Source organism: Ictidomys tridecemlineatus, chromosome 5 (assembly GCF_052094955.1).
Source record: "Ictidomys tridecemlineatus isolate mIctTri1 chromosome 5, mIctTri1.hap1, whole genome shotgun sequence".
In the NCBI taxonomy this organism is placed as follows: Eukaryota; Metazoa; Chordata; class Mammalia; order Rodentia; family Sciuridae; genus Ictidomys; species Ictidomys tridecemlineatus.
In genome coordinates this window covers 134,590,055-134,611,774 of record NC_135481.1, presented here as the reverse complement: position 1 = coordinate 134,611,774, position 21,720 = coordinate 134,590,055, and the positions used below count along the sequence as shown (strand labels likewise).

General features: G+C 43.3%; 1 protein-coding gene across 5 annotated transcripts in view; it reads left to right on the top strand.

Moving 5' to 3' along the window:
- Pde8a (phosphodiesterase 8A) overlaps positions 1-21,720 on the top strand; it is a 154,425-nt gene that overhangs the window by 119,105 nt on the left and 13,600 nt on the right. For all 5 annotated transcript variants that reach the window (XM_078051137.1, XM_005320179.2, XM_021722922.3 and 2 more), the window contains 9 exons: positions 3,156-3,244; positions 5,073-5,124; positions 5,441-5,483; positions 13,607-13,681; positions 16,517-16,587; positions 16,843-17,007; positions 18,176-18,224; positions 18,651-18,786; positions 19,967-20,165. In XM_078051137.1, the coding sequence (XP_077907263.1) occupies positions 3,156-3,244; positions 5,073-5,124; positions 5,441-5,483; positions 13,607-13,681; positions 16,517-16,587; positions 16,843-17,007; positions 18,176-18,224; positions 18,651-18,786; positions 19,967-20,165 (879 nt within the window). The remainder of the gene's footprint in view (positions 1-3,155; positions 3,245-5,072; positions 5,125-5,440; positions 5,484-13,606; positions 13,682-16,516; positions 16,588-16,842; positions 17,008-18,175; positions 18,225-18,650; positions 18,787-19,966; positions 20,166-21,720) is intronic.

The following is a 21,720-nucleotide window of genomic DNA, read 5'->3' as shown; positions in this document are numbered from 1 at the left end:
TGCTCTAGCAGAGAACTTTGTAGACACTAGCCACTCTTCTCATAGCCCTCTGCCCATTGTTCCCAGCTGCCTCTCTCTGGGGAAGGAGTAGAAGGCACCTTGATTTTAGCCCCCACACATGCTTCCTTGCATCCTCCATTTATATCCTTGATAGAGTTTTCTCTTTTTTACTTTTCCCCAAGACTGCCCTGTCAGGGTTCTAGGACCCATAGTCTCCTCTCCTCTCAGACACCTCAGCTTTCTTCTCTTCTAGAAATTCTTAATTTTTTCCCTTTTGTTGTTCTTCCTCTAGTATATACTAAATGCAGGATAAATGACTGCTTATTTACCTTTTTCTAATAATGTGCAGATTCAGGGCCATTTGGCTGTTTTAAACTTTGACCTTCCTTAACTTCTGTGATGCTTCCTCTTTTCTCCCTTGCAGTTCCCCCTTTCCTACTCTGTACCTCCACTCAGTCCACCTTATATTGTCGTATGAATAGTCTTATTAAATCATAATTTTGTCACATCACTCCCTCAATGTAGTGCTCAGATTCCTTAGCCTGGTGGCCAGGATTCTGTTGTTGACCTCAGCCTCTCAGTAAACAAAGTCCCAAGTGTTCCTTGATTGTTTACCATGTGCAAGCCCTATGCTGGCTCCGTGGTAGGACAGCTGGGTGACGATGATTTAATTTTCAAGGCACTGGGTGCCAAGAAGGGCTGCATCAGTAGCCAGAGAAGCCCAGCTTGGTGACTAGCTTGTACTGGAAAAAAGGGAGGTGTGGGCCTTACTGCTATGCTGCAGAGGGTTCTCCTGGAGATAGATGCCTGTGCAGAACCACATGCATCTGCAGCAGGCTACTTACTGAAAGCTCCTGGTACATGAAGACATGGCTAAGAGCCTGTGTGCATTATTAACTAAATCTTTTTGACAGCATTCTAAGGTAGTACTGTTTTTTGTAGGAATTAAAGCTTACATGATATTCATAAAAAGTATTTTTATATATTTATAAGTAAATATGGTTTATGCTAGGGAAATTTTTTGTTTCCATTGGCAACCAGAAAACTTAGAAAGAACTCTGTCACCTAACCCACATTATTGGGTATTCATCCTGCTCCTTTGGGGACCATGGAGTTTTGGCTGGTAGAGCCTGTTATACCTTGGCTTGGGGTCTGTCAGCTGCATGATTATTCAGAAAGGACTAGAGAAGAAGATCCTGAATTAAAAAAAAAAATATATATATATATATATATATTAAATTTTTAATTGATTTTTTAAAAAATGACAGCAGAATGCATTACAATTCTTATTACACATATACAGCACAATTTTTCACATCTCTGTTTCTATATAAAGTATGTTCACACCAATTCATGTCTTCATACATGTACTTTGAATAACGATGTCCATCACATTCCACTATCCTTGCTAATCCCCTGCCCCCTCCCTTCCCCTCCCACCCCTCTTCCCAATCTAGAGTTCGTCTATTCCTCCATGCTCCCCCTCCCTACCCCACTATGAATCAGCCTTTTTATATCAGAGAAAACATTTCAGCATTTGTTTTTTTGGGACTGGCTAACTTCACTTAGCATTATCTTCTCCAGTGCCATCCATTTACCTGCAAATGCCATGATTTTATTCTCTTTTATTGCTGAGTAGTATTTCATTGTGGATATAAGCCACATTTTTTTTATCCATTCATCTACTGAAGGGCATCTAGGTTGGTTCCACAGTTTAGCTATTGTGAATTGTGCTGCTATAAACATTGATGTGGCTGTGTCGCTGTAGTATGCTGTTTTTAAGTCCTTTGAGTATAGACTGAGGAGAGGGATAGCTGAGTCAAATGGTGGTTCCATTTCCAGTTTTCCAAGGAATCTCCATACTGCTTTCCATATTGGCTGTACCAATTTGCAGTCCCACCAGCAATGTATGAGTGTGCCTTTTTCCCCACATCCTCATCAACACTTATTATTGTTTGTCTTCATAATAGCTGCCATTCTGACTGGAGTGAGATGAAAAATCTTAGAGTAGTTTTGATTTGAATTTCTCTAATTGTTAGAGATGATGAACACTTCTTCATATATTTGTTGATTAATTGTATATCCTCTTCTGAGAAGTGTCTATTCAGGTCTTTGGCCCATTTATTGTTTGGGTTATTTGTTGTTGTTGTTGTTTTTTTTTTTTTTTGATGTTTAGCTTTTTGAGTTCTTTATATACCCTAGATATTAGTGCTCTATCTGATGTGTGAGAGATAAAGATTTGCTCCCAAAATGTAGGCTCTCTATTCACCTCACAGATTGTTTCTTTTGCTAAGAAGAAGGCCCCAACTTCCTTAATAAGATTCCTATAGCTCAAGAATTAAAACCAAGAATCAGTAAATGGGATGGATTCAAACTGAATATATATATTTTAAAGTGCTTGATTGAATTCAGAATCTTTTAGGATAGTGATAAGACCCAGCTCCCTTCCTGCCTTCCTTAAAACCTCAAAAGAAGTGGAAGTACCACAGCACAGCCCTTCTCATGTTCCCGCTTCTGCACTGCCCTTCCCTACTGAGGGAATCATCAGGCCTGTCTGACCTTGAGGGCATGACATAGTTGCACCCCTGCGTTTTGAAGTTTTACCTGTTTGTTCTACCCAAGTTTGGTACCCAAGTTTAGTCCTGGCTGCCTTCATTCTTCCCACCCTGTCTGCAAGAGGGACTGAAACCCTCCCACATCCCATGGAGGCCTTGAGTCATTCAGAGAAAGAAGCTGGAAGCAGTCCATGATGGAAGTAGCCACAGAATGGCTCCTTCCATGCCCCATCCTGAGACTTTTCTTCTCTAAAATCAAGGGCTGGGCCAAGCTCCCTCCTCTACTATAGTGGTAGGAGTTCTGAGGAGCAGGTAGTGCTCTTTATTTGGAGCCCAGGACCCCTCTTGCCAGCAGATGACCACTGAAAACACAGGACATCTTAGATTGAGGTGACTGACTTTCATCAGCAGTGTGACAGGAGGTTATTTTTGGATGTTTAAGGAAGAATTGTTGTATTACCTGAAATTGGGTTTGGGATTTGGATCATTCTTTATCCTAATTGCTTTAGCAATGGTAAATGAATCAGAACTGAAGTGGAAAATGTTCTTGGGCTTATGTTTTGAACACAAAGAGTAATGATGCTTATATTCCACTTATAGGAGTGGCAAGGAACTCACTATACCAAAAAGAAAAATGGAGATAGTATACAGCAAAATGTGAAGATAATACCTGTCATTGGACAGGGAGGGTAAGTGGGGGGAAAATGTCCTTCAGTTAGCATTCCAGAATTTTTTGGGTTATTGCAAAATTTGCTTTCAATACTTAAGTTCAGAACTGCTTGCAGAACTTAAAAGCCTTGTAATAAGGCCAGGTATCAACCAGAATGATCTCCCAGGGTAGTGAGTGTTTCCTTTATGACTTTCTCACAGCTGCAGGCTGACCCTCCACCTGCAGCCCAGAGACACCAGACTTGGGACAGTCCGAAGTATTTAAATCAGCATGTCAGGTGTTTTATTTTTGCGTGGTTGGTTTTTTATTTTGTTGTTGTTTGGTTGGTTGGTTTTGGCTTTTTTTTCTCGGTATGGGTACCAAACCTAGGGCTCTACCACTGAGCTAATCCCCAATCTTTTTTATTTCAAGACAGGGTCTTACTAAGTTACCAGGGCTGACCTGGAACTTACTGCAGGCTCCTGGGTAGCTGAGATTATAGGCATGCACCACCACATCCATCTAGAATGTCAGTTTTCAAAGCTGTGTGATAAGAATGCTCCCTAATATTTAAAAGATGTGTATCTAATTTGATTATAACCTATATACCATTTCTGCAAAGGCCTACCAAATTTGTTAAAAATATTTTAAATGCTATCAGTTATGGAAATTCTTATGTAAAACAGATATGACTACAGATGGGAAATCATTATGTATCAGGAACCAAAACAAAAAATCAGATGGTTGATCTTAGAACCTAATTGAAATAATTTGGAAAGTGAAAAATTATGCATATGAACTGTGGAACACCCAATAGAAGACATGTAACTACTAAAAATGATGATCATAGAACACTAATTATACAGGGAAAGTGTATGATATCATGTTAAATGCAAAAAGCAAAATGTGAAGTCAGACCTAGTGTGTGATCAGTCATAGATAAGAAAGGAGGCGAATAGGAGAAGCTTGGCTCTGGTAATTGCAGGTCTCCCACCATCCTTGGCGCCTCATGTTTGCCAGACGGGCCACTTCATCCTAACTGCAGCCCTGTGAGGCTGCCACCATGATTGTTTTCATTTTACAGATGAAGAAACTGAGGCTTAGAGAGATTCAGTTTCTAACCCTAGTGTGGACTTCCGCGTGTACTAGTGCCAGGCGCAGCCCTCAGCACTGACTGCACAGCTCACGTGCTCTATGTCACCAGGCTGTGCTGCCAGTTGGCGATGGCCTCAGGGAACTGGATCTGTGTGGGTTCTCTGTTCTGATTCTATGCCCTTTTATGTCCTTTCCAATTTTTTTTTAATGATAAGTGCATAGGGATTTGATTATCAAGGGGGGAAAAGTGAAAAAACTGAAGGAACAATAAATAAATGGGGGAAAGAGTCAGCAGCTTCTGAGCTCAGTTCTCAATGCTTTGTTTTAGAGTCTGGTTAACCAAGGTCAGGGGGAACCTTGGCCCCAGTGTTGGCCTCTGGCTGTTTCCATGAGTGACTATGAACAGATGGTTTGTCAGAAGTCAAAAAAGGGCGTCAATATAAAGGGTAGTGAGATCCATAGCATGTTGGGAAACTGAAGGCTCTTGGTTGGTCAACATGCAATACATTTTAAAAATATTTATTTTTTACTGTTTGTTGTCATGACTGGGGACAAATTTTGTTTTTACTGAAGTCACTTCTTTTCTCCAGAGACACCAGAGGATGTTTGTAAAGTTCTTTCACTTATTATTGACCTTGGCCACCAAAAAATAGAAATGCTCTTAAAGTATTTTGTGTTGTGAAAAGGAGGAGCTCTTTTCATAATGAAAAATTAACTACATGTCCATCAAATTAATGTCAGGAGAGAAATAATGCATTGTTTTGTATTTGCAGAAAAATTAGACACTATGTGTCCATTATCAGAGTATGCAGTGGCAACAATAAGGTATGTGAGAAGAGCCCTAGGACCCCAAGCTCACTGCAGCAAGATTTCCAGGCATTCAGAACTAATGGCTTTTTTTTTTTGGTTGGGGGGCTACTGGGGATTGAACTCAGGGGCATTTAACCATTGAGCCACATCCCCAGCCCTATTTTGTATTTTATTTAGAGACAGGGTCTCACTGAGCTGCTTAGCACCTTGCTTTTGCTGAGGCTGGCTTTGAACTCTCAATCCTCCTGTCTCAGCCTCCTGAGCCACTGGGATTACAGGCATGTGCCACCATGCCTGGCCAGAATTAATGGCTTTTAAAATTTCTTTTTAGGCTGAGAAAATACCAGAAGGTGTTCAGTCTGACACTCATACAGGTATGGTACCTTATATTCTATTGAGCTTTAGGAGAAAAAATAAAAACAGAACCTTCCTTTGACAAGTCTGTGGATATCGTGGTGGGACCCTATTTTTCTAGCACCATAGCATCCCCATGGTGGGTTAGGAGTTCAAGGACCCAAGCACTGGTGGGCATTCTGACAGATAGATGCTGAGGGTAGTCTCAGCCTGCTGCCCGGTCAACTTAAACACCGGACTTATGTCAAGATGTATTGAATGTATGTTTTAAACCCAATCTGTGCTGTAAGAAGCAGACAGGACTGGTGTCACACCCAGAACTTTGGGGACATCTTCACCTGCCCTGACACAGTCCCCACCAGCCCATAGGATGGTCACTGGGCCCTTTAGACTTGCCTCATCTCCTGTCTCCCACCCATTCCTGGGATACCACGTGTTCATCCCCAATCTGTGTTACTACAAATGCTTCTCCCTGGCCTGGAGTCACCTGTTTCCTTCAGATATTTCATGGAGTCAGCAAACCCCTTCCTGCTCTGTCCTCACAGATGGGGGTGGTGAGTGGCATTCCATCAGGTGCTTGTGTGGACACTGTACCACCCCGCCATGCCCAGGCACTGTGCTTTGGTTGCAACTAATCTATAAGGGCCTCCAGGGAGAAGACCACCTTTTATACCTTTGTGCTGTTAGTGTCATGCTTTCTATAGCACTACAAGAGTTTATTCATGGATTCTAGGAGTGTTTACTATGCTTTTCTGAGCGCTCACTGTTCCATGACACTATGCTAAGTGCTTTACGTGTGGTTTATTTAACTGAGGTCCTGGAGTAGCCCAAGGAAGTAGTAATTGATAGATGAAGTTCCCTTTTCACAGGTAAGAAAATAGACAGGCTAAATAATTTGCCCAAGGATGTGGCAGGGGTTGATCTTGAATCTTGAAATGCTGACTCCAAATTTCTGAAGCACATGCAGAAACAGTTCTTATAGGTGCCCCAAGAGCAACCAGAGCTTTCATCTGACAAGAAGAGACACCAGGCAAGTGATGGGAAGTGGTCAGCACGGATGGGGAGGGGCCAGTGGGCCATGATGGCTCACAGAAGAGAGAATGTTCCAGATTGAGAGAGGCAGATCTGAATAAGAATAGGGGTGGGGAAGGGAAAAGCAATAAAAACAGGCACAGAAGAGGGAAAGTATAGGGTGTGTTCTAGAAAAACCAAGTACTAAATGTAGACCAGTATAAAGGGGTAATGGAGGGAAAGGAATTTGGATCAATATGATCCTTAAATGGTAGGCAGGAAGTTAGCTTTTCATTTATAGGCATCAGAAGTCAGAGGATGTTCAAGCAGGGGTGTGAGAAAATACTTGAGCTCTAGAAGTCCTTAGATTGTGCCTATAACACAGTTCACATGGAAGGAGGGACAGAAGTACTGTGGCTGAGAGGAGAGAAAGCTTTGGCAAGGAATAATGATGTGATGGGGGTAGGAAGAGAGGAGTGACCACATGTGAGGCCGGTGTGGAACCAGGGAGCAGTTGAGAAGACCTGGCTCAGTCTGGAGACTTAAGAGTGTGGTGACAGGGCTGGGGAGGTCAATGCAGAATGCTTTCCGTGTGAGTGGGCAGCTAGGTGGCTGTGTTTATTCACTCCTCTGTTTACTCACAGTACACATTTCTTTGAGCACCTACCTGCTAGCCACTGGTTCCTGTGCTTTGCAGAGAGATAAGGATTAGAGGTACAGATGTTTCAGACCAGCAAAAGCATTAGCAAGCAACAGCCACCGAACAGATGAGGTGGAGTCCAGGAATGGTAAAGGGGAGTGGAAACTTTGAGGTTACTGTGGAAGAGAATGACAGGAAAAGGAGCAGAGGGGTGAGGCAGCATCCTGGAGACCACCTGCCTCAGAGAACAAGGAAGCCATGCCTAGGGGTGTGGAGGAGGGAGTGTGTAGGGTGTCACTGCTGCCCAGACAGGGAGAAGGGAGGAATGGTGAGGGCTGGATGGCATGGAGCAGAGCCAGCAGTGCGGACTTTCATGTTCAGGAGCTCACGTGACCAGTATAAGTGTGGTTTCAGGAGAAGAGTAAGTGCAGAAGCCAAATTGCAGGAGACAGAATAATCAGAATAAACATGACCAATGTGGTCCTACATGCAACAGTCCTACACTGCAAGCTTACAGGGCATTTCTCCTGTTTGATTTTTGTTGTTGTTGTTGTTTGTTTGTTTTATTTAAATTCTTTGGAATAGCCCTGTGAAGTAGGCATGGCTGTCATTAACACTTTATTACAGAAGAAACTGAGGCTCAGAAAAATTCAGTGACAGCCTGACTTGGACAGTCAGGAAGCGATAGCTGGCATCGGAAAGGAGAGTTAGTGAGACTGTTGTAAGAAATGTTAGGCGAGGGAAGAACCCCTCAAACAGCACTGCTCTGCTGGGTCATTTAGTCATTTCACCTGAACAGCACTCACTTAGGAATCTTACCCATCACCCAGTTGAGCCACCCTCCTGCCCCATCTGAGTCCCCCGTGGCAACATAACCAGCTTTATGTTTGAAGGGCCTAGCTGGCTGGCCTTGGCAAAGCAGGTAAAGCTCTTATGGACTATCTCAACTCCTCAGTAAGACGCAACAAAAATTAATTCTTAAATAGAAATGGAGTTTATTTGGAAGGAGATAGAGTAGCTTTCAGATTGGACAGGAAAGCTTAGTTTTGGAAAGGGGGTGGGAAAAGAGAAACTGGGCAAATGTCCCCACTGTCCTAGGAATACCATAGAAGCAGCATGGTTGCACACCACTCGCTCTGGTGGGGTGTGGGAGAGGTGTTGCTGCCACCATCGTGGGCAAAATAGCTTTCTCACTCCCTTGCTCACCTCACTCCAGTGCAGACTGGGGAGAAAGCACTCATTTGGCTGGCGTGGGCCACCTGCTTCTTCATAACTTCCTTGGTGTGGAGCAAGGGAACCTCCAGCTCCTCCCTTCTGTGGTGGGAGCCTTGGAACCCCCAAACTGAGAAAGAAGGCTGAGTCCAGGTGTCCAGAGAAGTAATAAAGCCCCAGCACACCCCCTTTCCCTGGTCTGTGTCTTTCTTGCACATGACACTGTGTTTCACTGATGGTCTAGTGACAGTGGTCCATTCTCTAAACCTCGATTTATTCTGGGTCAGGCCCCCACCCTGGCTGAACACAGAATTCACTGCCTGATGGAAGATGGAAATAGTCTGAGCACACTTTACCTTGTAATACCACATTGGGGGGAAATGGGGACACTTCCAGTGATGATGATGGTTGAGCAGGTGTTTGGAAGAGAAGTGGGGGTCAGCCACAGGACAGAGTGGAAGGAGCCACATGCACAAAGGCATAGAGTCAGGTGAGTAAGCCAGTTTGGGGAAGCTGTGGGGGAGACCGTGTCTTCATAAATGGGTGAGTTGAAGGGGTCAGATCTTAGAAAGTGTGATGGTATAAAGACCAAAGGCAAAGAGACAGTGGAGTGTCAGTGTTGAAGAGCTCCTTAGAGTAGTGAGGGAACTGGCATACTGTGCAGGAGAGAGAAAAGACTTGCAGATGACAACAACACTTCTAGCTTGACCTGTGGATAACACTGATTAAAATAATAAGTGAAAATAAGATGGTCATGAGAAATAGCAGATTTGTACAGGAGAAAATAGAAGGTTTAGGTTTGAATTTATTACATATGAAGTCCTGTAACATTCTAGTGTAGCTGTTTGGTGGCATTCAGTGATAGGCAAAACTCTGGGCTCTGGGCCAGCTCTCCTAAAGAGGAAGTGAGGCAGGAAGAAAGTCCTAGGAATGGCACCTGGCAACAATAGACATTTAAGAGATGGGCAGGGAGCAAGATGTAGAATTCATTCACTCAGCCAGCACTGTCTGTGCTTGGGAAGAACCTGCATTGCAGCTGAGGGATGAGATCCACAGTAAGCAAATGGCATATCAGGTGGTACTAAGTTCTGTGCAGAAAAATGAAGCAGCACATGGGAGGTGGGCAAGGCGTGCTAGTAACAAGGCAAGCTCTGGCTCTGTTGGCATGGAGTGTGGCCCAGGCCGCAGCATGCTTTTCATGCTGTGGTCTTGTCAGTTGTTGCCAGGGTTGGGACTATTGCTGTAAGACCCACAGATCACTGGAGACTTGGAACCTCATCCTGTACCTGGGGAAGTAAGCCTGCTCTGGAAGAGTGGATAGTCAGTGTTCACCATCCAGTAGAGGCCAGAGAGCACAGGTGGCAGACAGCTGTGTAACTGGCTGTCCACAGGTGTGTGATGCAGAGCAGCATTCCACATGTGCCTGCATTATAGAGAGTGCCCATGCAAGGGCTCAAGCAGTCGGCTGAGGTCTTGGCACAGTGACTTGGGGACTTGAGCTCTTCCCATTTCCATACTGAAACTCCTACTGCCAAGCTGCACGGTTAATCCAGTTGGGAGGAAGTTGCTGCAGGTGAGGGGTGGTGGCTTGCTACTATCTCTCCCTTCCCCCACTGCTTCTCCAGCATTTCCTGGATTTACCCAGGGGGCCAAAAACATGCTGCTGATGTTTCTGTACTAAAAAAAAAAAAAATGGACAGAATTTAACCCATTAAGTCCCAAATTTTCAATTCTGCAAATATTTCAATGAAATTGGCAGAGGTACATTAAAATGGGTTGGAAATCATAATCTACAGCTCATATTTCCTTTATATATTTTTCATATATATGAATGCTCTAATCATTGACCTAATCATTCTTTTCTCAAAAGAATAGAACTTTAGAAAAAAACATCTATTTCAAAGGTTACTGAGTTGTATATATTTTTGCTCAGTTTGAGTTTTTATACATGTCCCACACCTGGGATGATGGGACTTAGCTGGTTAAGGATCTTATTTTACAGAACAGGAAAACAAAAGCAGGAAGGTGAAGTGGTGGGTGGTACTGGGCCCAGGCCACAGCTACAGAGTCCTCTTCTGTGTTCTCTCTACTGACAGGCCTGGTACTTGAGGCGGGTCTGCATTTGTTGAGCATTCACTAAGTATGTGGCCCTTCAGGAGCTGCAGTCTGTAGGAATTAAAGGTCACACTTCCTCTTTTATCCCCTGATATTCAGCTTCTGAGAACTGGGCACTGGGCAGACAGGGTTGAGGTGTGCATGGCCCATCTCCACCCACGGGGTAAAAATTGCTTAAGAAGCATTTATAACATGCTACAGGGACTGAAGGGAGCAAAAATCCTACCAGGGCTGTTGGAAACAAGAGGATCTAGTATTTACATAAAGTAGCTTTAAAATGTCTCAGTAGAAATTAAGTTTGCGGGGGCTGGGGATGTGGCTCAAGCAGTAGCGCGCTCGCCTGGCATTCATGCAGCCCAGGTTCGATCCTCAGCACCACATACAAAGATGTTGTGTCCACCGAAAACTAAAAAAATAAATAAATATTAAAAATTCTCTCTCTCTCTCAAAAAAAAAAGAAAAAAGAAAAATTAAATTTGCGTCTGTTTCTTCCACTCTTGCCCACCTCTGATACACACAATACTTGACTCCTCCTGCCTTCAGAATGGTTGCTTTAACTCTTGGTTTATCTGCCCTTGCTCTCCATTAGGCCACCCCTTTTGAGGACATGGACTACATCTTATTCATCTTCCATCCCTAGTGCTAGTTGTGTTAGCTTTCTCACTATAACAAAATATCTCAGGTAATTAACTTGCGACTGAAGCCCTCCCACTAGGCCTTAGTTCTTAAAGCTTCTACCACTTCCCAGTAGTGCCACTCTGGGAACCAAGGCTTTAAACCCATGGGCCCTTGGGGGACATTCAGAATCCAGATTATAATACCAGTCTTAGGGCCTGACACAGGGTAGGTGCCCAGTGAATATTTGTTGAATGGATAAAAGGGAACAGAACAAGGAACAAACGATAAGCTCACAGCCCAGTGTTGGTAGACAGCAGTGTGGACATAAGTCATCACGAAGCTCAAGAGAAAGGAGATGTGGTGCAGCATTGAGAGCTGCCCTTTGAAGGAGTGAACATCTAGGGAGGAGCAGGAGCAGCCCCACAGGAGCAGCCATTGTCAAGGCTGCTCCAGAGATGGGGCAAAGCAGTTGTGCTGATGCAACACATAGTTAAGGCCAATGTGAGGGAGAGGCAGGCCTCTACAGGCAGATTGTGCCTTGAAGCCATTCTCTAATCTCTGAGGTACTGGAGGATTCTATGTAGGGGAGTCACAGAATCAGAGTGGTTTTCTTCAACAGCACTTTCATTTGTGCACAGAATATGTAGGTGTTTGGCAAAGCAGGTGCATATTTATCGAGCATCTGTTAGTATGTGCTAGTGCAGTGCTGGTCACCTCGGGAGGACTGTCCCTGCTCTCAGGTTGTTCACAGTTGGCAAGGAAGACAGTAAAGCCAGACATCTCCCTGTTCTATTGGGATGGTATGGGAAAATTTCTCACAGCTTATGGTTCCTGAGCTGCCTCTTCACAGAGGATCAGAGTTGGGAAGGAGGTACATTCCCAAGCAGCCGTTGGTACCAGTGTTTGTGAGATGATGGCTTTAGAGAGGAGTTCCAGATCTTGTGGGACTCTGAGTGCCACACTGAAGAGTTTGAATCTTTTCCTAAATATTGGTGAGCCATTGAGCCCAGGCTTGTTCTGCTGCTGGTAGAGAACGGGCAAGGTTGGGGCCTGGAGGACACTTGTTATTACGATGAGTGTCTGAACTAGGATAGGGACAGAGCATGGGTAGAGAAAGAGGTATTTAGGAGGTGGAGTCCATGGATTTGGTTGACCATTTGAGGGAGAGAAGGGAAGAAGTCATGGATGACTTGCCTCTACCTTAAACAAAAGTTAGATGCAGTTCTGTAACCTGGAATAAAGAGCAGCTTCAGAAAATAGGTCAGTAAGTCCATTGCAGTACCTGAAGAGTTTTCAAATGGAATTGACTGGCATCTGTAAGACGTAAGTCTGGACCTCAGGAGAGAGGCCAGAGGCAGACAGATAATGCAGGAATTGATTAAAACTGTAGGAAGGAGTAACGTCTTCCACGGAGGTTGTGTTTCCTGAGAAGAGAAGAAAGGCTAAAGCTAGAACCTTTGGAAAGTAACCAGAGGGCCAAGAAAAGGAGTAAAGGAAGAATCAGTTAAGAGGTAGAAGGAAAACGAGGAGAGTGTGGATTTCACAAAACAGGACAATCTTAAGGGGATCAGTTGTGTCTGATAGGGTTAAGAACTGAATTGTGGTCTTCAGAGTAACAAATAGGTCATTGGTGATCTTGACAAGTCACTGTGTCCACAGAGAAGACAATCAGGCTTCCTTCCGCAAAGAGCAGGTGAGAAATTTCTTGATGGTGCAGAAGGAGGACTAAGGGCCTGCACTAGGGTCTCGTCTATGAGTAGGGGATTGAAAGAGTCGAGATGAAGATGCCCAGTGAGACAGAGAACCCTCTCTTTGAGCATGAGGAGAGCCCATCCAGAGTTCCTGCCCAGCCATATGGACATCTGCAGCTGGGCTCCATTTCCTCATCTGTGAAATGGAGATAACGAGGGTAGGCAGGAAGGCTCCAGTACCTCATGGGGTACACAGCAAATGCACAGAGGAGTGGCAGAAAGGATAGAAAAGCTTGCTTTGTCGGGGCCTAGCAGGAGTCAGCACTGGAGACGAGTCAAAGACAATCTCATTTGGAGCCTAGGAGAGCACTAGTGCCTCTTATTAAAAAAAAAAAAAAAAGCGGGGAGTCAGAGGAGAAAGGCCTTCAAAACACACCCCAAATAGCATTCTCTACGATGAGAACAACATTCTCAGGGACATTTTACTTATGTTATAGAGAAGATTTTTTTTTTCTCTTTTAGGGCAAGGGTGAATGGGGATCAAACTTTCGATCATTTTTTCCAAATATATGCAAATGTAATAGAAATACTCCTGAGACCATTTCTGCCAGTTGTTATTTTGTATCATGGGACTGTTGAAGCTCTTATTTATGAATGTCCCCTCCAGGACATTTGAGAATGTCCACCCCCTCAAGACTGGGTTCTTTGTTCTTCTCTACGCTGCGCTGATTTGGGGGGGCATCTTAAACGGTGTTCTAGTTCTTAAATTTGATGTTAAAAATTCAGCTTTATTTCCTTTGCTAATATGTTGTTAACATCTCTGAAAAGATGATTTATAATCAAATTGTTTCCACAGATAATCAGACAGGCAAACATAAAGACAGGAGGAAAAGCTCGCTCGACATTAAATCTGTTGCCTCTCGAAGTGAAGGTGAGTGACAAAGATGGGAGAAGAAAATAGGATAATGCCCAACTCACCCTCCCAGTCTTATGTCCTGGTCACCTTGCTCTAGGCTTCCACAGAAGGGGTCCATCCCCTCCCACACCCTTGCCAGTTGGCTCCATTTCAAGCTTTTAATAGTCAGGGAATAAGGAAAAAGAAAAGAAACATTTACTACATATTCTATGTGGATTTTCTAAACTACAACAGCAGATGTCATTTGATCTCTTGTAGGTATATAATGACACCTGGTAACTCCGGGATTCCCTTACAACTTGCAGTTTGCTATGGAAGCTTACCTTTGGGGAAGGGGTGAACCAATTTGGAGATTGTGAGATTCTCATTAAGCAAATATTATTTAAGTTCTAAATGAATATAATATTTTTTAGTTGTTCATGTACTTTTATTTTTAATTTATTTATATATGGTACTAAGGTTCAAACCTGGTGCCTCATACATGCTAGGCAAGTGTTCCGCCACTGAGCCACAACCCCAGCCCCATGAACTTTTTTTTAAGAAGGTCATGGAGATGCATAGCCTAAATGATGTGGCATTTTTAATGTACTAAAAATTGTTCATAGACTGAGGAAGCAAATATGACTGCTAGTTATGTACATTCTTTGGCCAAAAGATGAATAGGAAAGACACAAGGCTAGCTATTACTCATTCAAAAGATAAACAGAATCAAGGAGATAGCTAGAATTATATCTTCCCTGGTTCCCTCCACAGTTTTGTAGTGCAGCTCAGATGACATGCTGTGGGTCCTTGCACTGGGAGGACTGTACAGATTACATCTCTGCTGCAAGGGCAGGGTTGGGGGCCAGTTGGGAAAGTGTGGTGCTATGGGAAGAAGAATGGGCTTTGGCATCAGAATGACCTTGGTTCAGTCCCAGGTTCATCTTGAGAGTGGACTTCTGTGCTTCCACTGCCATATCTGTATCCTAAGGATGATGGCACTGCCCAGGGACTGTCTGAGGATAGCTACCATCATCATCTTCAGTGTGGCTATCATCATGGCATTCCCATGATTCTCTGTTACTTCTGTTGGGCCTTTGTACATTTCTGGGGTTTTATATATCTATTTTTTAGTTGTAGTTGGACTCAATATCTTTATTTATTTATATGTGGTGCTGAGGATTGAACCCAGGGCCTCACACGTGCTAGGCGAGCACTCTACCACTGAACCACAACCTCAGCCCCATTTCTGTTTTTTTTTTAATCATTTGCTTTTTGAAAGCATTTTTAATCAGATATCAAATTTTAGTTCAGTGGATTTTAACAACCTGTTTTGCTCATGTAACCTTCACACAAAATAGATACAGGAAATCTATGTTTACACACACCCTTCACCACTGATCTCTAGCACCCTAAATCAATTCGGTCTCTTCTTGTGCTTCATGGAAATGGAATCATATCATACTTATTCTCTTCAGTCAAACTTCTTTCACTCATTTTAATGTTTTTGAGGTTCACCTAGGTTTATACACTGGAGAATGACTAAATGGAGCTAATTAATACATATATTACTTCTCATCCTTATTTTTTTGTGTGATGAGAACAATTACAATCTACTCTTAGCAGTTTTAAATAATTAAGACATTGTTATTACTTTAATAGTAACATACAATAGATCTCTATTGTTTCTTAATAAATTTATTGATTTTTTTATTTATTGTATTTGTTTATTTTGGTACTATGGATTGAAACCAAGGATGCTTTACCATTGAGCTACATCCACAACCATTTTTGAAGTTTTTTAAAATTTTGAGACAGGGTCTCACTAAGTTGCTAAGTCTGGCCTGGAACTTGTGATCCTCCTGCTTCAGCCTCCAAGTGACTGGGATTATAGGTGTTTGCCTTGCATCTGGCTTATTATATTTTTAAATTAGAACAAGTCCCTTTTTGACAGTGATAAAATAGGAGTTGTTTTTTGGTTTAATGACTGATTGTATAAAATGGAAATTAGACAACTATATACTATAATTAGATTTAAGAAGTTTTGTTGATCTCCAAAATTTAAAGCATTTGAGAACACCGGCCTGATTAACTTTGAACAGCGTATCTCCTTGGGCCTCAGCTTCTCTGTTGGTACAGTGAGACTGATGCATCAGCTGTGGAATAGGCTCTGACCTAGATGGCCTCTGGGAAGCAGCAGCTGGCCTGACAATGGGTGTTCAGAGGTACGGAGGACTCTAAATCAGTTTCTCCTGCCTATCCATTGCCCAGGCCTCTCCTACCTCAAAGGAGCCATGTCTTGACAGGAGCAACACAAATTTACTTTGAGCCTAAGAGTTGCAACTTGCTTCATTTCAGTTATTTACTTAATCAGCCTAGATTAAGCCTAACAGTATAGAACATCAGAGAGACTTATAAAAATTTATCCAGAAAGTGATTTATTTCAGTTAATGGTAAATTTAATATTGTTCCTGCCATTTATAAAACAAAGAGCCTGTGTGGCATTGTCTTCCAGAACATTTTTACTCCTGGAGAGCACTAGTCAGAAAAATTATAAAGCCTATTGTTACAGATACAAAAAAGGGGCTATTTGGCCTTGACTTGCTAGGTTGTTTTCTCTATGGCTGTGACATCAGTAGTTAATCCATGGGGACATGTGTGCATCCTAGTGCCTAGAACTGCAGGAAGCAGAGTGGGCTGTACCAGAATGCAAGGTTGTCAGGATAGGAAGGAAGCTCTAGTCGTGCCCCACCTCCACTCCCGTAATACAGTTGAGCACACTGAGGCCTGGAGAGGGAGGGAGGTCAGGGATCCCTGGGCTGTCAGGGAACAAGGCTGTTCACACCCTGATTTCTGATCCTTCCTCCACAGTTAACAACCAGAGACGACACTCCTCCCTGGCCCGGATACATTCCATGACGATCGAGGCACCCATCACCAAGGTGAAGTGCGGTGATCAGTCTCCACTGAGCAGAGACCCTTGTACTTGTACTCTCAGGGCATTGTTGACAAGACAGGGACCCACAACAATCAGATGGCTCTTAGAGTTGTGTGGTGCTGAGGAGGATGTTTCAAGAACATTTTACCTAGTCTTAAGTTAGTGTAGTGGCATAGTTAAACACTGTCAAGTTTGACTCCCCATTTCTGTCCAATTGTTTTAAGGTTGGAAACTTTGGTCTTTTCTTTCCATAATGTAGGTAATCAATATCATCAATGCTGCCCAGGAAAATAGTCCCATGCCTGTGACAGAAGCCTTGGACCGTGTGTTAGAAATTTTGAGAACCACTGAGTTATATTCACCACAGTTCGGTGCTAAGGATGATGATCCTCATGCCAATGACCTCGTCGGGGGCTTAATGTCTGTAAGTTTATTTGACCAGGCTACTAGCTAAGAGCTTGTTTTCTCAGAGATTATTTGTTTAAACAAAGAGGCAAACAGGGCATCATGTGTGGGGCTCATCAAGGACTAAACTCCCCCATATCTGGGTTCATCTGTTCTCCTGCCCAGCTGTCACTCACCTGCTGCTCACCTCTTAGGGAACCTCAGTCTGGAGCAGAGAAGGATGGACAATATTTTAGACAGTTTACTAGTCCCAGTCTCCAGTGTTCCTGAGGTTTTAATGAGTAATTTATTTAAACAAAACTTTTTATTAAAGTCTTGGAAAACTGGGACAGAAAAACACATATTGAATGTTGCATATCAAATTGCAAAACAGGAAGACTGTCTTTTTCCTGGCATATATGTCTAAAAAGGTGCCGGTGGGTGGGGCAGTTTCCCCTCCAAAGCATTCCAGTTTGGATAACTACAGAGGAAAAAAGGCCATAGGAAGAGAATGTCACTAGAAGGGGGTTTTGTGTGTAAATTCCTGGGAGACCCTGGACGCCTCCTCTAGCTTTTCTAGAGTGGAGCTCTCACAAGAACACAGTTCATCCATACTTCTCTGCCAGCTGTTTTCTTGGTTAGGAATGGAATTCACCATTTGATTTCATAAAAATAGGATTTTAGGCAAACTATTGGAGGTAGAATGGCTCTCTAACTGTGGCCTTGTGACAAAGGCTTCTCCAGCCTGTAGGCCAGAAATGAGAATGATGGGGGCAGGGTGGGCAAGTCCCCTGAAAGTTAGATGAGAAGGACCATGGACTGAAGCAGATGGGTGCCTACAAACCAGGCCCCAAGCTCCGGGAGCAGTGGAGAGGAGCCCAGGAAAGTCACCAGGGGAAACTGAAGTCACTTAGAAGGCAAGAAAAGATCCAGTGTTCCATAGAGATACAGTGTCCTTAGGGTGAAGAAAGTAGCAAGAAAATGGTGGGGAAAGACTGAGGGCAGAGGGGAGTTGTCTCTAAGATACCAGAGCAGCCCCAGAGTGAGGCAGGAATGCTGGGCTTCCAACGCCTGTCTGGAGCTAACCTCCCTGGTGTTCAGGAAGGGGAGGGCTGCCCTGAGCCATCCTCTGGGGCTGACCAGCTAGAGTTTTCACAGAGGAAAGAACAGCCATGACTTCTTTTTCTTGTTTCCTTGTTTTTTATCAGGATGGTTTGCGAAGATTATCAGGGAATGAATATGTTCTTTCAACAAAAAGTAAGTTTTTCTGTTTTTAATTTTTGGATCACTTCCTATAATAAAAGCCAAGGTTTAAGGGATGAAAATAATTTTTCTCAGGCTGGGGATGTGGCTCAAGTAGTAGCGCGCTCGCCTGGCATGCGTGCGCCCTGGGTTCGATCCTCAGCACCACGTACAAACAAAGATGTTGTGTCTGCCGAAAACTAACAAATAAATATTAAAAAATTCTCTCTCTCTCTCTCTCTCAAAATATTTTAAAAAACCGTTTAAATAAAAAAAAAAGAAAATAATTTTGTAAGAGGTTTCTTGGTATATCATAAAACCTCAGAAACAAAGCAGCCATTTCTTAGGGAGGACAGAACTTGATGCAGTTCTGTCCTCCCTAAGAAACAGCAAATGCTATTAACGTACTAATTTTGGTCTCTACATTACATCACTTTGCAGACCTTCAACAGGTTTCACATAGTATAATCACTCCCATTTCCCTTCACGATGTCCCATCGCGGATAGCTCGAGGCCTGGAAAATGTGGAATACTGGGACTTTGATATTTTTGAACTGGAGGCTGCCACCCATAATAGGTGAGTGTGGGGAACTCTGCAGATGGAGAGCTGCGCTCCAGGGGCCTGCATGGAGGAGGCCTGCCAAGGAGCATGGGTTGCATGAAGAACGAGGCTCTGGTCTAGGGAGAAAAGCTGAGGAAGGAGTTTTCTGGAGGGAGCCCTTGCCTGGATACCACAGAGATGGCAGGTTAGTGGAAAGCACAAAACTGAGCAAGTGACTTCATGCCTCCAAATAGTGGAGGGATTTTTCATGAAATAGGATACTGATTTCTTTTGTAGTGTAATTATTGACAATAGCAGCAACACCCCACTACCATCACCCAGAGTCTTGAACCAACATTGATTAGGAACACACACACACATTTTTAAGAGCTGTCCATGTTGGTAACAGGCATGGGGACATTCAAAACCCCAGTTGTCCTCATCTGGGTTTGAATGCAGAGCAGGGGCAAGAATGGGATCTTGCTTTATTTTGTACCTTGCTGGTTGAGAGGTGTTAACCAAAGGGGTGAGCTTGGCATGCAGAAGGGGGGCATTCACACAGTTGATGCCACCAGGGCTGCTGGCAGGGATTTCAGGAGAGGTGTGCTCTGGTGGGCTGTGGATGATTCATCAGGATTCATCCTAGTCTGGATAAACTGTCCCCAGGAGGCCTCCACTTTGCTTATGCAAAATCAGTTCACCTTCTGATATTTTCTACTTCCCTGGGCCCTAACAAAGACAAGTGGAGTAGAAAAGACCACTCAGATGTAATTCTCAGGAATTTTCTTCTAGGCAAGACATCTGACATAGGTCCAGCAAGTCCAATGAGAGGATAGGGTTCAAAGTGGCATAAAAGTAGCCTGGACAAAGGATTATTTTGAGGAACCCAGTAGTGCAAGTAGAAATCTGAATAAGGAAGGGCAGGTAGCAAACCTTCCCCCAGCAGATGGGGAGCCTCCAAAGGAGGCTGGGCCAGAAGTTGGCTATTGTGAGCAGCCAGCTCTCACCCATCTTGGCCCCCTGAAGCTAGAAGCTGCACAGGGTTGTCAACTGCTGCAGAGAGAGGACAGCACATCTGAGGCAACTCCAGTTGGCTGCCCTACACACCCTGCAGTCTGATTTGGATTTGCTTATTAGATCTGAATCTATTTGGGGCTCAGAACACTTAGCCTGTTTCTTTGCTTTGTTTATATTTGGTATATGTTTTTATCTGTAGACCTTTGATTTATCTTGGTCTCAAAATATTTGCTCACTTTGGAATCTGTGAATTCTTAAACTGCTCGGAGTCAACACTGAAATCGTGGTTACAAATTATTGAAGCAAACTATCATTCTTCTAACCCCTACCACAATTCTACACATGCTGCTGATGTTCTTCACGCCACTGCCTATTTTCTGTACAAACAGAGGATAAAGGTGAGCCCATGCTTGTACTCCATTTTTAATGGCAGGAGCAGTGGGGGAGAGTCTAGGGTTTCTGCCTCCACCAAGTGATAGGCAGAGTGACCACTCAGGTGCAGCCTAGCATACACATGGAGAGCTCACTTGAGAAATCAGGCAGGAAGCAACATTTGTATTTCTGAGGAATTACTATGTGAATTTATAACCTACGTCCAGCCATTCTGGGGGAGTACAAGAAACAGGATTTGGTCCATGGAGAGAGAGCCAGGAAGGACAGGTTCTTGTGGGGATCTCACCCTGAGTCTGTAGGCAGATGCAGCCAAATAGCTGTTGCATAGCACCTCTTAGTCAGTGAGGGTCAGAGCCCAATTCTGCCATCTTTGCTCCAGCACTACTCCCACCCCAGGTTGTCTGCCTGGTCTAGGGTCCATCATTCATCCAGATAACCTAAGTCAGAAATCTAGAATCATCCTTGATTCTTCTGCTCCTCAAGCCCTCTCCCCTTCGACATCTGTTCCTGCATCTAAATGGTATCAGATTCATCTCTCCCTCCTCCTGTCCCCATCATTTCTCATCTAGACAGTTATTCCTGACTGTCCTTCTCAAGAACTTGCTTGCATTGCTGCCAGATATTGTGTCTGAAGCAGCAGCTTCCCATCTCCTGCAGGGATTTAAAGTTTAAAACTCCACCAAATGGGTGGAGTGATGATTCCTTTCAGACACACAGGCCACATTTGGGCCTTGCCAAAGCACTTTAGTGTCTGAAGCTTCTGCCTAAGACCAAGCATGGCCACAGTCCCACAGGACTTGTTGCCTTCTGGTCACATTTTGTCCTGCATAACATGAGACTAGTATGTGTAATTGAATAAGGTGAAGGATGTTGTTCTGGCATGTGGAGGACTTGAGCAAAAGGTAATTCCTCTCTGAAAGGCAGACCTCAGAGCAGGATCTTTCAGTTGCCCTTACCCTTCATTCTGTTATTTTAAAGATCAAGACTACAGGTAGAACAAAAGTCCAGAGAAAACTATTTTACAAATTATGAAAACAAGTATCAAGGGATGTCTGCGTCAGTATGACTTAGCATATAAAGACCACCCATTTTTACTATACTTATTGCTTTCGAACTACTCTATAAATATATATTCAGAGCTAATTTAAATTTACAAAAATAGTTAAAAACATTTATTGAAGTATAATTCATATACCATACAATTCACCCATTTAAAGCTAAGACTATTAAATTTTAATTTAAGTCAAATTAACTGACAAGGCTGATTTACTAGATGCACACCTTCTTTTCAAGTATCTGTAGAATATTTTCAATTGTGATCTCGTAGTAGAACATATGTCTCAATAAACTTCTAAATTTCCTAGGTCAGTATCACAGAAATAAATGTTAAATTATAAATTTCTTCAAAACCTGCCTTTCTCCTGACTCACTTAAGGTAATGTCTTCATTATGTTAAGTTCTTTGGCCCTTTGAAGAATTTTTCCATGTTTAAGTAATGTATATTTTGAAGTTATTTTTCTCTTATAATATTGGCATATGTTAGTTTAAGTAAATATCTTT